Source organism: Lutjanus erythropterus, chromosome 1, assembly GCF_056507025.1.
Source record: "Lutjanus erythropterus isolate fLutEry1 chromosome 1, fLutEry1.hap2, whole genome shotgun sequence".
Taxonomy (NCBI): domain Eukaryota; kingdom Metazoa; phylum Chordata; class Actinopteri; order Lutjaniformes; family Lutjanidae; genus Lutjanus; species Lutjanus erythropterus.
The window spans coordinates 43,912,187-43,931,021 of NC_139317.1; the positions used below are offsets into that span (position 1 = coordinate 43,912,187).

Below are 18,835 nucleotides of genomic sequence, written 5' to 3' on the forward strand. Positions count from 1 at the left end.
TGTTAGTCAGACAGTCAGACATTAACTCATGATCGTCTGCACGGGGGCTGTGAGTCCTCGGCAGCAGCCGTGGATTCAAATCCTGCCTGTGGCCCTTTGCTGCATGTCATCCTCCGATGACTCAGATCAAATTAAAGGCAGAAAAAAGCCCCCCAATATATATATATATGAATAAATAAATAAATTTATATTATTGGACCAGTATTGTAAATTTTGACCAATTATTCTACTTGGAAAAATCAAAGACTGGATTAAATTATCTTATATAGATCAAATTATTTTAAATATTGTAAGAAAATTACTTTAGAAGTCACAGAGGGCCGGTTTGCTGCAGTTTTTCAGGTGCAAATGTGACGCATTCTTCTCCTTACATGTAAATATCAAAAAATGAGCAGTTGTCAGATGTGTAAATGACATTTATTGACAAATATACGTATGCCTTTTCCCACACATAAACTAGCATTTCTAAAAGAAGAATGTGCAATGAAAATACATGCACCTCACACAGACTTCAGACCAGGCGTACAAGCTTTAAGTGGACATGAAATATAAGGTGAGAGAATTAAATAAAATATTGTTTAGGTTACATGCACCTCACTGCTCCCAGCTGCAAGAGGGGAGCTTTTCATTTAGCTGAAGTGCTACATAAACAGTGCAGCGGGTAACTGGATGAGAATGCACCCTGGAAGAAGTCTCACCATCTTTTATTTTCCAAAGCTTATGGCCAAAGCTCTGCCTAAAGTGGCGACATCAAGCAGCATTGTATCTGGCTCTGAATGCACTGACATCTGGACATTGAAACCAGGTGTTTTCACAGAAGCAAACATTCACCTGTGTTTGTCACAGACTGTTCTGCTCCATCACTGGTACCATGTGTGCATGCAAAGTAGGGAGGGTCACTTTACAAATGTATTCTGAAACGCTTAAAAAGTGTAGTTAATAATGTAATCCAAGTATCAAAATATTAAAGTAATGTAACCTGATTACTTTCTGTTACTTTTGGATTACCTCAGTACCAATGTGGCAACACAAAGACAAAACAATGAGGCCAAACAGGAGCGAGACAGAATCTAAACTGAAGTAGACACTAAAACATAGTAAAAATAAGACAGAACAGGAAGAGAAGCAGACATGTCAGTAAGAATAAATAGGAATAAAAACATGACAATAAGTATAAATAAAGTTAAGGCCTAAGAATGCATCACTTGATGTTGCCTAGTCAATTTAAATAAAGTTTTGTGTCTGTTTTCACTACAACTATGCTTGTTGTATGCAGCAATTGCAGAGTAATTTCTTCATGCCTGCTGCCACCTTGTGGAATAGAGAATGAATGATAAATGTGCCTGTAAGATTTACGTAAGTTTAAGTGTTGAGAACCATGATTCTCACACTGAATGTTGCGGTGATCCTGGCTGACACTCCCATGAGGGGGTTTTAGAGGAGGAGCAATAACAAAAGGGGCAAGATGAAGTCATCCAAAGACTGTGCTCTTATCAAACCACTGCACCTACAGCTTTCCAGGAAAAGAATGAGTATAGGGAGATTTACAGCTCACCCTTTTCACAACCTCCAGAGTAGTGAGCTTTTGTTTTTTGAAGAAGAGGCAATCAAACAAATGTGGCTTTTGGCCCAGTGGGACTGTTTTCAGACTATTGAGGTTTTGGAATAATGGGCTGTTGGAACAATGGGCGGCCTCCACATCACATACAGACAATTAAACTGCATAGAGAAAACAGGGAATAACTGACACTGTCAGTTGAAAGTGTCCTAAGAAGTCCTCAGAAATCTAATTACCTGAACAATCTGAAAACGTCTACACCATTTAAAAAAAGCAAATACATTTTTAAAAATTGATTATTACCAAGAATTAGCCATTAGCTACTTGAAACTGAAACAATATATTGAATGAACTATGTATGACCCTGTATGTACTTGGCAGTGCAGACACTCTTTCATCACAATGGACTGAAATGTTTGCGTTGGTCGACATGCTTTTTGTTTTTTTTCTCTGTTGGGTGATTCGGCCTGCCCTCTGCTAACCCGGCTCATGAAGCCTTTCCCAGAGGGAGGAGGAGTAAATAACACCACAGCAGCTCAACTTCAACTACAGATTAAGTCAAGCTATTATGACAGTCGGGCGTCCCTTTGGGCGCCTCAAAGAACAGAGGCGCAGCCCTCTACAACAATGTGATGCCCACATGACTTTTGTAAGACGCATAGTGTCTGCTTGCCCTGTGTTGCATAAATACTGTGAGGTACAAAATGAAGAATTCCTGGAGCGAGATTGTGAATGAGATCCAGAGGAAGAGGATGAGAGCGTGCAACATCATGAGCAGAGGTATAACTGAAACACAATGATATCAGAAGTGCACTGTGTTGTTACTGCCCTACACTGTGAGTGTTAAAACTTAGCCTAATGTCAAATAATATTTCATTTAACTGGATAGTTGTAATATCATTATATTATTATATCATTATTATATTATTATATTATAAATATCACTGAATATCAAGTGAATAAAAATTAATATTAAACACATTCAACAGAATTTTCAAATTCAAACTTTAGGTCTCCATTGATCACAAACAGCAGCCAATCAGGGTCAATGAAAACGGCTACTTTAGAATGTAATATTAAAGTAAAGTAACTTGATTACTTTCAGTTTCTTTTGGATTCAACCAATATAAAATATGTTGAAATTGTGTTGCCTGATAACGGTTATTTTCATCATTAATTATTTTCTCCACTAATCGACTAGTTGTTCGGTCAGCAAAATGTCAGAAAGTGGTGAAAAATGTCGATCAAAGTCCAAGATGACGTCCTCAAATGTCTTGTTTTGTCCACAACTCAAAGATATTCAGTTTACCGTCAGAGAGGAGTAAAGAAACCAGAAAATATTCACATTTAAGAAGCTGAAATCAGAGAATTTTGACTTTTTATTCAATTATAAAATGACTCAAAACAATTAACTGAGTATCAAAATAGATGCAGATTAATTTAGTAGTAGGTTATCAATATATTAATAGATTTCCTTTGCCATGCACAATTGATTGATTGATTGATTTAAAGACAAAAAACGGTGAAAATACTGAAGCATTTTTCACTGAAGGCCATGATGATGAATTGGCAGCTGTGTGTGCAGTGTGCATGGTAGGATATTCTTTATTTTAAAGTATAATCCTGCTAATAATCCTCATTTTTACTAAATGTATCTGTAATCTGTAATCTGGGGTGGCACAGTGGTGCAGTGTTTAGCACTGCTGTCTCACAGCAAGAAGGTTCTGAGTTCAAATCTGGGGAGTTTGTGGCTGGAGCAGGGCCTTTCTGTTCTCCTCGTGTCTGCATGGGCGCCTCCAGGTACTCTGACTTCCTCTCACAGTCAAAAGACATGCAGGTTAATTGGTGACTCTAAATTACCCTTTTTTTGTATCCAGATTACATAATCCTGTTACATGTAATCGGTTACTTCCCAAGCCTGATGACATGTTGTCTCCCTCAATAAGTTCATTTTTATGCATTCATGTGTGCTACTGTATCAAAATGGATGGATTGGAAACACTTTTGAATTTTAAATTTTCAAATACAATTTGTTTTTAATGTTTAATTTGAGATAAATATAATGTTTCCACAGCTGTTCTCCATTTAGATAATAAACTGTCATGTTTTCAACCGTGGTCCAGGTTGGTATTGTTTGTCTAGGATGCAAAGTGCTTGCAAGAATGCCCATTAGTTGCAAGAACATCTGGTCAGTGGCCTGTCGGTGCGCCTGCAAAGACCAGAATATTCTCTCCTCAGCCTCCTGTTGTGCCTGAAGTATCCTCTCAAAGCATCAGCCTCTTGAGCCAACTGGCTCTGTTCAGCTTCATGTATTTCCTCAAGCATCCCTCAAGCATCAGTTATGTATGCCTGGAAATCATCAAGTCGGTATAATTTCGCCTTTATTTTTCAAGCCTGAGCTCCACAAATGGACAGTCTCCGACACATATCTGGTACACTCTTCATGGTACTGCTTTCTGTGCACTGAGCATCAGACACGTCTGCATCAGCAAGGGTGGCATTGGTATTACAGAATAGATTGCTTGAATCTTCCACGCTGCAAACACTGCCCCGTTTATGTGAACATGCTTGTGTCTAGATTGGGAAACCCTGGGTTGATTTACCGAGTCGATAACCAGCTTGACGTGACCGCTTATCCTTTATTGCCTTTGTTAGGTTTAGTCCTGCCAGATCACTTAAAGATACCCTGTGTATGTTGAACTTGCTTCGCAGTACAGGCCCCTGGTAGAGTCACATCACCCTACAGTTTACCTGTAAGTAGGTGCAACTCCACACTTGACGTGATTAGAATTTCATACATCATCACATCAGTACACACAGTAGAAATGGTAGGCTAATATTACAGTTAATTCCAGGGTTTGAATCACACAGTGGCTTTCATGGGAGCCCTGTTTTGCAGTGTGCACCACTTCTAAAACATATTATATGCGCACCAGAGGGGAACCCTGAGGGCCTTCAAAGAACAAACATATCAACCTTTCAAGTTATATTTAAATATATTATATTGGATTTATTTCATTTAATTATTAGGCTAGTCTCTTCTAACATTTAGTTTACTTCAGAAATGAAAGGGTAACTGTCCTGAAAACAGTAAAATAAAATTATTATTGATTGATTGTGATTTTTTGTTTTTATCTACTGTTCAATACTTTTCAAGATTAACTACAGAAAAACATTACTCATTCTGCAATCATTGCATGGTGTTCAATCATTGCTGCCCTCTCCTGGGTTTGGCATGTGACAACTACAAATTACAGATACTTGCTGATGTCACAAGCTACCTGACTGTCTGCCACTTATTCCACTAAAATATTGTGCTGCTTTTTTTTGGGGTGTGTCTTGCTGAGTTTTGTCTGAAGTTAAGTCCCGGTTTAACAGTCACAGTATGCTGCTGGTGCACATGCATACATGGAAGTGTGTGTCAGCGTGCACAGTCTCAAGGCGAAAAACATTCTACTGCCACTACAACAGACAGTTAATACTGCCAGTTACATTTCATAGAGGCTGAATGACAAAAACATAAGGCTACTGTTTTAAAATCAAAGAGTCCGTTAGTTGTGCAAGAGCAAAAGACAAGAAACAAAATCAGCAGAGGGACACAGGGACGTGTTTTTCTGTTTTCATACAGGAATTAAATCATCATCATCATCTGATCTTTGTGAATGTACATTAATGTGAAGAGTTCTTCAATTAAGATTAACTCACATTTGTTTATACAGGGGAGGACTGTACATAAAGTATGAAAGGCACAAGAAACAGCTGTTCTGCTGTTTCTCATTGACTGTCCCTTCACTAACCCTCAGTAACCTTCAGTAACCCTCCCAACCCTCTGCAACCTTTGGTCTCAAAAGGGTAAAGAAAACATAAAAAGTCTTCCTGGAGCTGCGACTATTACATTCTCTACATATTTTTTACAAATGTTTTTGAGGGGATATGTTAGACTGCTTTTAGAAAAAAAAGAGCTTCTGAGACGTTTAATAAGCAACAGGATTTTTTCTCAACAGGACATCTGAAATTTCCTTCTCTAAGTTTTCACCGAGGAGGACGAGGCATGAGCAGCCCTCTGCCACGTGATGTAGCTGTGTTGTTGTCTGTGTGGAAACCTTTCGAGTCGTAGGGTTTATACACGCTGTGCAGACAGAGACAGGTTGTGACAGCAAAAAGGGAAATGAGATAAGAGAAAAACGGGAGTCTCCCAGGAAGATAAGGAGGGTTGGCAAGGATGGTAGATATGAGTGGAGACAGAGATGGCAAACTGATGTTATTCCGGTGTGTGTGTGTGTGTGTGAGTGAGTGAGTGAGTGTGTGCACATATTTCATGCCACCCCTGCATGACTCAGTGCCACATTAATAAAAAAAAAAAAAGTCTGGAAATGCTGCAGCCTATCTTTGATCTAATTCACAAGAATTGATTGTGCATGTTGGTTCTCAGAAAATTCCTATCTTTACTGACTATCAGTAAACATCAGTAAATCTGATCATCTGATCTGTTTTAGCAAGAATGTCGCTCGTAACAGCTTGTCCCCCTCTTTCACACATCCGGTGTTAGACTTTTTCTCTCATGGCCTGTTGTGCTATTTATCTTCCTAGACCAGTCATTTAATTACAGTCAAGGCTGAGTCGTGACCCACAGGTGTCTCACCAAATAAATAAAAGATATGGAAGAAATTTAGCAAAAGGTAAGATGTATATCTGCAATATATTTATAGTAAAGCATTTAAAATGTTTCACTGATGAGAGGAAAAAATATGAGCCTATTAATTCTGCCTAAATGTACGTATTTTGTCTCATTAATGAAGTAGGCTAAAATGTCTGATGCTGTAAAAACAAAAAGGTTGGGAAAACTCAAAAACTCATGGCAACCTCTACTCTAATAGGTTTTTGAGTTCTGAGCAGTGGTAGAAAGCATACTGAAAATCTATACTCAAGTACAATTATTGTTACATTGCTAAAACATTATTCAATTACAACTAAAAGTACTGGTGTTAGAAATATACTTTACTAAAGGTACAAACTACTCAGAATATTAGTTACTTTTAACCAGTGATGTCACCATCACACAAATTTTGTGCGTTTTCTTTAACCAATAGTCGAAAATGATTAATCATTAATAATTTCAAAGATACAAAACACATTTTTTCATGTTTGTTTTGTTTTCATTGGTCCGTTTGTGATCAGATCACCTGATTGGCCACTAAAATGCAGATAAAAGATTTTAATTAAAATTGTACTCAGTACTCAACTATGATTTTAAAAGTAACTAAGTAGATTACACCTTGTAATGTATTCTTAAGTATGAGTAAAAGTACAGACTTGAAAATCTACTCATAAAAGTACAAGTACCCCAAAAAACTACTTAATTACAGTAATTTCTGTATTTATAATTATTTACTTCCACCCTCGGTTTTGAGACCAACTCAAATTTTTAAGTGTTATAGTTTTACCAACTAATAATTTTTTGGTTTTAGATAATTTACTTTTCCACTTTAGATATACCCGAGTCTTTGAGTTTTAGAAACCCCTAAAATTTGAATTTCACAACTTGTTGCATAACCTTGTTGAAGTGAAAGTGAATGATGGTTAATATTGTAATATTTTCAATTAATGACAAAACAAGTTCACAGCTCACTGTGAATATTTTTTGAAATACTTTTTTGAGTGTCTAATCTTCAAAGATTCAAGTTTATTTTAAGAAAAAAAAGTAAATTATCCAACTAGGTCAGCAAAATATCTTTTTTCCCCAAGAAACGTAATCGATTGAGTTCGATTCAAAACTCAAAAATTTATTACAGCGGGTTGCCTTGAAGGTTTGAGTTGTCTCAACTTTTTTAGGTTTGTTTTCTTGATGAAAGGAAACAATTAATGAGAAATAAATGCATTTAGGCTCAGTGATGAGCCTAGTGCCATCTAGCCACATTATGATGGAGAGAAAGCAGACATCTCTACAGTCAATATATTCTAAATTCTGCAACTCATACCAAAACAAATATAGATGGATAAGTAGCACTACAGGCCAGAGGAAAAGTATGTATTTCTGATTTTAGGATGAACTGCCCCTTTAAGGCCTGCAAGTGAAGACACGAAAGCATCATTACTGAGTGAATTGGGCTGTCCTATCACAGCTGATAGCCATCCTCCCTAAATTATTATCATTATTGTTTGTCAAGCAGGAGTGCAGCTTTAATTAATATGGTTAAATAATGACATATATGCTCTGGCTTTTCCCTCATCACTCATTACTTTATAGTTTTAATGTCTGCATTGAGATAAGACAGACAAATCTTGTAATCTTCTATCTGACAGTTAAGTGTTACCTCATTTAATTTATAGTTATTCTGACCAAATTAATATAGTAGTTTTTTAATAACACTGTCTGTGGTGGTCTACAGGGATTTCTCCAAAGCTATTAATTAAAATGAAGGTACCAAGCACCGATCTGCACCAGGGTATCGTGTTTCATTACTTTTCTTCACAAGGCAGGGGATTAAAATCTGAGTAAGTCACGTAAGTGGTCAGTAGCTCAGAAAACTAAACTGAAAATAGAAAGAAATCCTTAATAGAGAAAGTAAAACTAAAAAGTGAATCTGAAGTCACCTTATGAGCAAAGGGTTTTTCCCAGTCAGTATGTGCATGTGATAAGGTAACACTTCATCTTCTATTATCAGAGAATTGTCATGACATGCTCTCACAGGATCAGATTACTGTAAAACTGAAACTGATGGTAATAGTTGAAAGGGGGATTTTGGGACTCTAAGATGCAAAATGTGGATCTATATATTAATGGAGGACTCAGGGGCAAAAAAAAATTTTTAAACGGGTGCTGGCTGTACAAGGTGGGGCATCAGCGCAGTGAAAATCATCATGCATTTAAGGTGAAAAGGTTCCACTTCCTGGTTTAGATTAAGTCTGTGTTATACAACAACTACTTATAAAAACACAAAAAATACACAGGGAACTATTTAACTATTTAAAGGCACGTAGAGGCCAAATTAGTTTTTAGTATGTGGGGGAGTCTATGTCGCACTTCATCACATTTTCTGGAAGGGCACCTTAGATGGCACTTTACCACATTTTGTCCACTAAAGGGACACTTCAACTTCTGGTTTGAGCACACGCTGGAGTCACTGTGAACTGCGCTCCTGAATAAACAAATGGAATATCTGGAGAACAAGTCAAGACAGAACAATATAAAGATCCACCAGGTGAAGGAGGAGGCAGAGGGAGACAATATGGTGAATTTCCTAAAAGTGCTCTTATCAGAGAACCTGGAGAGCCCAGCAGAGCAACTCAACATTGTTGCTGCACATTGATCATATCAGAGGAAACCCACACAAAGTCAAACAGCACCACGATCAGTTATTGTTAAATATCTGACATGGGACACTCGTCTCTGTTCTGCTCTAAAATGCAAAAAGGGAGAAGCCAGTATGCTGCAATACGAAGAGAGCTCCGCCAGAAAGGCCTGAAATCACATCTTATTTATCCAGCAAAGCTAAAAGTTTTTTGTGATGAAGGAACTCAGGCGTTCAACTCAGCGAGGGAGGCAGATGTTGCCCTTCAAGCCGAAAGCATCATCAGCGGAGCTCAACACCTGCTCAAGCGGGAGGACCCAACATCCAGCATCCGGCTCAGGCATCCATCAGCACCATCTGAACATCGGAGACAAGAGAGAAGAGAACATATGACAGCTGCAGACTTACTGAAGGAACTGAGGGGTAAACCCAGAGCTTATCCCAGGAGTGAATAACTATGTGTGCTCTCTTACACTCACACACACACACACACACACACACACACACACACACACACACACACACACACACACACACACACACACACACACACACACAGCTTGCAAACAGAAATTTGGATTATATTGAACCACAGTTTAATTATTTCCTATGGACTTTTAACATGAAGGATTGACAGACTACTTTTGATTTTTTTTTCTTTTCCCTGTTTTTTCATATTTACTTTCAGAAAAACAAGAGAACACTACTGTCCTAGAGACACTTGACACTTGTTAGAAAAATTGGAAAAAGGTGTCTTTTTTGTTGTGTTTGCTTCTTTAAATTATAATGAAAACCCCCTAGAGTAAACTTTTTTTTCCCTTTTTCTTTTCCTCCTGCTTGTCCCTCGTCTGCTCGTCTGCCTTGTCTGGTTCCGGATGCCCCAGCCCCGTCGACCTCATATCCTGCCTCCTGGTACCATCGTCATCTTCAAAAAGAAGTTGCTAACTAAATAATGACCCAAATACTTTTTATGCTGTAAAAGTTGATAACAGACAAGGAAGGTAGAGATGTAATGGTGGATGAAAAGATTGATGAGGTAATGGTTTCATTTATGAATGTCTATAACCCTCCTGAAGAAAGCCAAGACCTGATGAAACAGGTTATAGAAATGATGGTGGCAAAAAGTCAAGGCATTGCAGTTATGGCAGGTGATCTAAACTTAATCATAGACGCACAAACTAATAGACAACAGACATTAACTCAGACCAAGCCGCTAAAATAATGAGAAGAGCAGTCAAGGAAATATGGACGATAGACGTGTGGAGAACCCTCGATCTGAAAGAAAGAGAATATATCTTTTTTTTCCAAAATCTTGTTGTAAATATTCACATTTAGACTTTTTTTATGTCCAAGAATCAAACATCAAGGATTATAGAATGTAAAATAAACCTAATCACACTATCTGATCATCTTCTAATAACCCTGAAATTAAATCTCGACATACTCTTTGGAGACTGAATAATTCCTTCTTGCAAATGGACAACTTTTAAAATTAATATAAGATTAACTATTAAAAACTATCTATAAATCAGTGATACAGAGGAAGTAGAACCGCATGTACCATGGGAGAGAGCAAAAGCAGTGCTGAGAGGGGAAATTATATCCTTCAATTTGAATAAGAAGAGAGAGAGAAAAAAGTGTGGCAAGGATCTTATAGACCAGTAACTTTATTGAATGTGGTCCAAAAGTTAAGTACCATCTCAGCAGACAGAATGTCAAAGATCATTCCACATGTTATAGATCCAGATCAAACAGGCTTTATTCCAAAAAGACATTTATCTGATAATGTAAGGCGAACCGTGAACATAATAGATTACTCACAGAAAATGAATATTCAAACAGCAGGGCCTCATGCAAGAAACACTCGTATGGACAGATTTCTTCCTAAGAGGTGCTTACAAGTAATTTAGGAGAATTTGTCACATTCACCAATTTTCTTATATTTTGAATTTTCTCTCAGATGCGAGCACAATTTCTGAGTGGTCCAGACCTGTCATAGAGTCGTGTGCAGTCAGTCTGCTGGTATCCAAACCAAAGTTTTTTGTTAATGACTGTATATGTTATTATTTTGAGTTTGAAAAATCAATTACACCTCATAATTATCTTGTTTGACAACATTTACAACATGTAAATTTATACATAAAGGCTTTCATTATTTATTCGATGATAAGGTTTATGAAGTCTCAGTCCAGGCAAACATCATCACTTATTCCATGTTCGATATCCGTGAAGAAAACTTAACCTCTTAACCCTCTCCTTTTGCAGTGCAGTCATCAATCGTGCCTGTGGCGAGATGATTTCTTTTTTCCTCTGAAGTCATTTTCATATCGAGACATGCCCTCTTTATTTCAGGGACAGTCCACAACCCTCAGGCAACATGGCATTTACAGCACTCGCTTTTCCTGTTTCTTTGTTTTAGCAGGTATTTTAATTCCACTACTGATGCTGTTAAAATGACAGATTTCTCTTTATGGATCTCTCAAAGCAGGACGTCAAACTCCAAACTCTTTAAGTTCTTCTTCTTTTTCTCTTTCATGCCATTTTCAGCAATGAACACTTCCTGACACATGTGTAACATGAACATGAAAGAACATGAAAATGTTCTTACATGATGCAGTATATGCAGATGATGTGGTCCTCTATATCACAGACTTAGGAAAATAATTACCAGCACTCATGCAAGTCATCAGCTACTCTAGTTCAGTGTCAGGATACAGGATAAATAGACAGAAGTGTGAAACAATGGTCTAAGTTCCTCCACTTTGCAGAGAATTGACAAGTTGATATTTATGGAAATATGGATATGGATAGAGTTAAATACCTGGTAACTGATCATTTTAAAAAAAGGGCACTTCATATTTTGTCCACTAGAAGAGCACTTAACCACATTTTGTCTACTGAAAGGGCACTTTAGAGGGCACTTTACCACTTTACGTCCACTAGAAGGGCGCTTCAGAGGTCATTTTGTCATGTTTTGTCCACTGGAAAGGCACCCTTTAACACATGGGGGTACTAGAGGGGGTGATTCATGTGCACAAGACAGGGGACTTTCACATGAAAAATCACACCACAAAATGAGCAGTCTTTGAGTTGTCTCTGCCTGACACAAAAACAAAATCTGACTTTCATAATAAGGGACAAACAAAACTGGTGGGCCGGAGGCTTTCCCATCTCCCAAAATGACTCATTCTAATTGACACTGCATCTAATCTATCGAGCTCAAGGTTTGAGATAACAAGCATACATATTGTTCCCCGTTCTCTCTCATCAAAGAATGCACACATTCTTTTCATGTGATGAGGACTTCGTGATTCTACAGAAAGGAATGGCAGTGGGGTTGTTGATCGAGGCAGCAATAGACCAGAGATGTAAAATTACTGTCAATTAATTTTAATTAAATGACTGTTTCTATAAATGGAGTGTGGTTGTTTTTAACAAAGGAATATTGCAACTCTTTCTGTATAAATAAAGGTCTATCTCTGTAGTGATCCTTTAAATAATGCTGTCAGATACTCAAAAACTGTTGCCCCCCATTAGTCACAAAACATGGGAAAATAGAGTCTTCATTAGTCTGAAATCTTTAGGAAGACATTTAGATCTTTGGTATTACAGAAATCTATCTCCTAACTGCATTTTGGAGAACATCCTATCTTTATTCTCAGATAGGAATTCAGCTATTAAGTGTCCTAACTGAAGAACATCCTAAATTAGGACTCTTAAGTCAGGATGGCACATCAGACCAGCAATACGTCATCCAGCATGAGTCGGCAAGTCGAGTCAATTCTGTATTTATTGTCATACACACAGTTAAAAACAAGTCCGCCTGTACAATGAATTTTTTCCTTTGCCCTCCACTCTGAATGCTGGTAAACAATGAGACAAATATAAAAGGGAAGAAATATGAAGTATAATAAAAATTTTAGTACCAGTATAAAATATAGAACTAAAAGAGACATAAAAAAAAAGATATCCGGACAGGTAAGAGAAAGAATATAATTACGTAATAGAGGAACACTATGTACAAGTGCAATATAAAGTCAATCCAAAATATATAATACTGGTATGAGAAACTGTGAGTACCAGCATTGATGGATTATAAAGCAGCATAAATGTAGTCTATCAGAAATACTTTGCAAAATGCAAATATGAGCAGCATGAATGCAAACATCCATGAATGTGCAGAGTGCAGTGAGTGTGTGTGCAAAGTTTGTGTGTGCAAAAAAAAAGGCCACGCCCACTTCTGAGGGTGGGGAACTCATGGTTTCATATAATTGGAGAGACAGGGAAATTCCAAAAAGCTGCTGTGTAACAGGTTGTAAAACAAATAAACATATAAATCCATTACGATCTCTGCTTCCCCATCCTTCCTGGATAGGAAATGATCCCAAAAAGAGAGAAGTAAGAATTTATGAGCCTCCAGAGGGCAATAATTGTTACCACTGATGGGGAGCTAACATTAGCTTGAGAGTGAGGCTGCTGGAGCTCAGTCATAACGTCAGAGTACAGCAGCGTCAGACTGTCGTCTCTGACTACATCCAGTCTAGATCAACTGTTGTCTATGAACAGGTTTTGTCAGCTCATTGATCCAGCTGGAAGACAGAAGACTGAATATGCATGACAGCTGACTGATTGACTTTAATATATTAAGATATAACAAACGAGATTTGTCAAAATTGTAATTCAAAAATATGTAAATTTTCAGAGGATCTCTGGTTTTCTGCCAAGAAACCTTCCCAAAAAGGTGGTGTTTCCTCTCTAATTTTGCTGATTCATCAAGCCTGAAACTGAGGGCCCATCTTTTCTTGTCCATTCACAAGTGAAGTGAGACAGCTGTTGTCATGGATACAGGCAGTCTTGTGGACATTTTAAACACAGATAAAGGCCAGACAGGACAAGTAATGACTGAAGAATCAAGTTTACAGCTCTAGTTAGATGGTATATTAGGTCTGGAATCGGCCAGGACACTGCCAGGAGTTTAGGAATTGCTTCTGTAATGAGAAGATAGACTTTTTCCTACCCTGGAAACTTAAGTTAAGACAGGACAAGCACTTAGGAAATTTTTCTGTAATGACGCCCCAGGATGAAAAGTACAGAAGTCACCCTTCAGTACAACAAGAAATAGCAAAATTATGGCAAAAAAGAAAGGGCTGATTTTAATTTTCAGTGCAGCCAACACTGAAACACATGTCAAATTCAAGAATGGACAGGAGGGACAGTGTGCTGGGTCACTGTGCACTGAATCATGGGCTGGCCCTTGTTGCAGAAACTTTGAATCATGCTGTGATGGAATTTACCAATGTCACTCAGGGAAAAGCCTCGTGCAAACAGAACTGTCAGAAATCGGAGTTACAAATCATCATCATCATAGAAAACACTACTCATTCCAGAACATTGTGAAACAACAAAAACTGTACTGATGTTTCTGCATCATGTGGAAGTCATTATAATGAGAAACTTTCTCAAAATAATGATTTAGTATCTCAAAATACAAAATATCTTTTTTATAGCTATAGAAGCAGAGCTGTATTGTGAGATTAAGATGTAGCTCCCTTTTTGCTGCTCATAAAAAAAACAATATTTAATATTATACACAGATTGGTTGAAACTATTTTACACAGCGGAGCACTGAGAACAAATGAATCAGTCTGATAGTCTGAGGGATGAAGCTGCTCTGTAGTCTGGTGTTATGGCAGTGGGTACTTCTGTATCTCTTGTCAGAAAGCAGCAGGGTGAACAGGATGTGGCTGGGGTGAGTTTTGTCTCTTAGAATCCTTTAGACTTTTATCTCCCCAATACCACTAATTTGCGCTGCACAATTAATCGCAATAAAATCGCAATATGGCCAAGTGCAATATCCACATTGCAATTTTTTGAAAAAGGAAAAATGTATGAGAAGACAGCATTATAATGAGGTACTCTCATGCTGCATAGATGAAAGAAAACATGTTTGGTACAGACCTCAATAAATATCACATTGTCACAATTTTAATTGTTTTGAAAATTGTGATGCAAAACTGATCATTTCCACTAATTGTATCTTCATCACAATTTCAGTCAAAATAATCGCAATATGATTTTTATACCAAATTGTGCAGCCCTGGTAGGTACCAATGATGTCTATTAATATGGCCTGACAGGGAATCATTAATAGAATCTCTTCCATATGCATTAAGGAACTGTACCTTTGAAAAGACAGTTTGCATTATTGACTGCTTTGAAATATTTATTAACAAAAGCAACTTGTCAGCCAGCGCTCAGTGTCATTCAACATACAAGTCACACCAGACAGTAAAATATTTTATTGCCATTTGCCCGCAAAGTTCCATTTGTTTAATTTCCAGTGGATGGGAGACCACATGAAAAATAATTCATCACACAGGTTTGGCTTCAATGTCAAAGAGTGTGTACATTCTTACAAAGCTGAATTTAAGATTCCAGCATTCTCTCATGGAAAGACACAGTTAGATCCTGTTGCCTTGCAGAATACCATATGCTTAGCATCTCTGAGGATACACACTGAAAGAGTCATTGGAGTTCTTTGCCAAAAATACAGTTTTGCAAAGGACTGTCTCCATATATTCACTTACACTGACAGAGAAAATGATGTGACATATCTCCACAAAAGTGTAAATATATGTTATTCTCTTAGAAGTGGCTCTGAATCTGTTGTACACTTTCATTGATCCCGCAACAGATGAAGGGAAATGAATCTGACAACAGATAATGATAACGGAAAACACAAGTGTTCATGTATCTCTCATGTGTCTTATGACTTACTACAGCTGTAGTCATATAATTCATAACAGATGTGATGCCATAATTCATTACAGCTGTAGTTATGTAACAAATATTTTCATCATCTATCAATCTGCTGATAATTTTCTCCTTTAATCAATTAATTGTTTGGACCATAAAATGGTGAAAAATATTGATCAGTGTTTCCCAAAGTGCAAGGTGATGTCCTCAAATGTCTTGTTTTGTCCACAACCAAACTACATTCAGTTCACTACCAGAAAGGAGAAAACAAAACAGAAAATATTCACTTTTAAGAATTTGAAATCAGGTAATTTGGACATTTGTTTCATAGAAAAAATTCTAAAACCAATTAATTCAATTAATTAACCAATCAATTGGCAATTAATTTAATAATACATTCACTTATTAATATTTGCAACTCTATTTAAATGTCTTAATATTTTATATTAAATTTAAAAATCTGTTAAATGTTTGTCTTTTACGCAATGTTGCAGTAGAGACAAATGTATAAGAATAGATGGTGAAAATGATGAAAAAAATAAATATGTTCAAGATTAAAATCTTAATGACTAAATGCAACTTTGTGTAGCTATTTATAAAAACCTGTGGTGCTTAAAATTAAAATGCTAATTTTGGAGATTAAAAAATTCCCATAGTTGAAGAAATACTAGTGTAATTTGTGTCACAGTGCAAACAAATAAAATAAAATAAATAAATAAATAAAACAAATAATTTTTCTCACCAGACTACAAACTTTGGGCTCATGGGGGCACGCCGAAAGGGGCGTGGCGTAGCCTCTCTACCTCAAGAAAATTAATCATTATAATGATTCACTGGATCTCTTTTCCATGTCATTGCTAATGGGCTTCCATACTGTGGCCATGGACTGTACAAGGATTTAATTCAGCCAATGCAGTTCCACAAATGACCTATAGAGGGCAGCGATACGCCTTTGGTGTCTCTCGTCTGACGCAAATTTCTGTGGGGGAAGAAGACGAAGATGGAGCGATCAAACCGTGAGGGAGGGGAGGAGTTGGGTGTTGCCTCGAGTCTCCGAGCCTCAGTCGAGCCTCAGTCGAGTCTAGGTTGAGCCCGATACCCGGCCTGCTGCTGCACCGTCCTCTAAACTCTGTAACCAACAAAGCTATCTAACGGAGCACCATGGGAGTCGAAGGCTGCACCAAATGTATCAAGTACATGCTTTTCTTCTTCAACTTCATCTTCTGGGTAAGCAGCTTTGTTTTTTTACACGCTGTGTGTTTGGTGTGTATGTGTGTGTGTGTGTGTGTGTGTGTATGTGTGTGTGCGCAGTGCCGCCTCCTCTGTGTTGTTTCGGCTGCCAGCCCGTCATGAATGAACGATGCTGGAGAAATGAATGATAGCCACGGCGCATCTCATATATTTAGTCTATTTAACTGTATATTTGTCTTTTCCATCACTAGGGCTGATTATTGCGGCATTAGGTTGACCAAATTAACCGATATGAAGGCACGTGCGGTTAATTTATGTAACTACATTCACGAGGCGGTTAATAATTGTAGTTTTTATGCAACAAAATACAACATGTCTGAGCACCGTTAGACTTAGGTGAGAAGTTAGCATTGAAATGAGAGAGAAAATAGCCCCACAATGACAAGTCCACTCGATAGTTTTAGTCTATTTTGTCCTAAAACACGGTTCAACAGTTTTGAATAAAGTTTTAGTCACTCACAGAAGCTCAAATATGACGTATGCTAATAATAATCTAGTTAAATCTGTATTGTGTGACTGATGAGAAGCCCGAGCTGCTGTGGAGACGGACTTGCTTGGGCTTGGATAATGGCTTTGTTTGGATTACATCCTCCACCCAGCCCCTGTGAGTGTGTGTGTGTGTGTGTGTGTGTGGAGGGGGGACCCATGGTGGTTTCCATTTGGTGAGTCAAGGCCCCGTGTTGGGTGATGGATCATGGAAACATTTGTGGGTGTTTAGTTTTGACTCTCCTTGTGTAAGAGCTGCTGCATAGTTTGTTCTTCAGAAGTTCTTGTGCTGTTCTCCATTGACTTTGGTACTTTTCGTCTTTCTTAGGTTCTTTTAAAATTGAGCATTTGTAGATCAGATCAAAAAATGGGACTCTGGTTTTTTAACTTATTTTTTTTTGTGTAGAGATGTTAAATTGCATTTTTTTTTCCCTTCCTGATACCAATTCTGATACCTAAACTTTGTGTATCGGCCAATACAAAGCACTGGGTGTGTTTAATAAAGCAACAAAAAAAAGGGTATGGGATCCAGCATGTTAGGCTGTGTCAAAGGCATGTCAGATAGCGGTACTAGTATAAGACTGTTGACTGCTGACTGTCACTGTTGTCCCATGCCACTCCCACAGAAATACTCCTGTCCCATCCCAGTCCCATGACAGAGTAAAATAAGATTCCTGTCCAGCCCCAACCCTCGAAGAACGACTCCCATCCTATCCCACTCCCGTCGATCAACGTGTTTTTATATATGAAAAACTAACCTATTTTTATTATGATTCTGGCTCCTGTTGACTTTTTTTCCTGTCTCGTCCAAGTCTCATGATGACTAGTGAAAATGACTCCTATTCTGCAGGAATCCCGTGGTATTCATCTGTCCTGTATTGATTGGCTGATGCTGTGTCTTGCTGTATGACGTTCCATTGCGTTGCAGCAACAGTCAAGGCTCAACAAAAAGGCTTGCCCCAGGGCAAGAAAAATTCTATGTCGAGAAAGTAAATCTGTCAGCTCACCTGCCTGACCGGGCAACTTAGCAGTTAACTTTAGTCTTTGTTCTTTTTTGATAACTGCTAGCACATAAATCAATTTGTACAGGGGCAAGTAAAAATTGACTTTCGGCAAGTAGCTTTCTGAATAAAAACGTTAACATTGAACCGTGACAGTTAAGCCAAATTCCATTTATTTGCTAGATGATCCCATGTTGTTTTGCGGGAGCCCCCCTTTGTTGGCTTTGTGCAAATAAGAGGACTGCGTGAATATATCTAAAATCGCTGGTGGTGGCTGGTTGGAAAATGATAACTTATCACCCAAACCTGAGGTGTGCCACACAGTTACTTTGGAAGCATTTGTAGCAATGGCAAACATGTCAAATTCTAGGGAAGCCCAAGCAAACCTGCTCTGCTTGCCATCTGCATTCCACCCCAGCCCTCTGGCACACAGCTGAGAGTTTTGCCCGATTGCATGGCCCCTCTGCCAAAAACTAAATTGGACATCAGAT

The 18,835-nt window shown here is 37.9% G+C and overlaps 1 protein-coding gene across 1 annotated transcript in view; it reads left to right on the forward strand.

The window, feature by feature from the left end:
- Nucleotides 1-16,642: 16,642 nt before the first annotated feature.
- The window catches only part of LOC146333321 (CD81 protein-like), a 36,374-nt gene continuing 34,181 nt past the window's right edge, over nucleotides 16,643-18,835 (forward strand). The window contains exon 1 of the mRNA XM_084722077.1: nucleotides 16,643-16,833. Within this exon, the coding sequence (XP_084578203.1) occupies nucleotides 16,768-16,833 (66 nt within the window). The 5' untranslated portion in view covers nucleotides 16,643-16,767. The remainder of the gene's footprint in view (nucleotides 16,834-18,835) is intronic.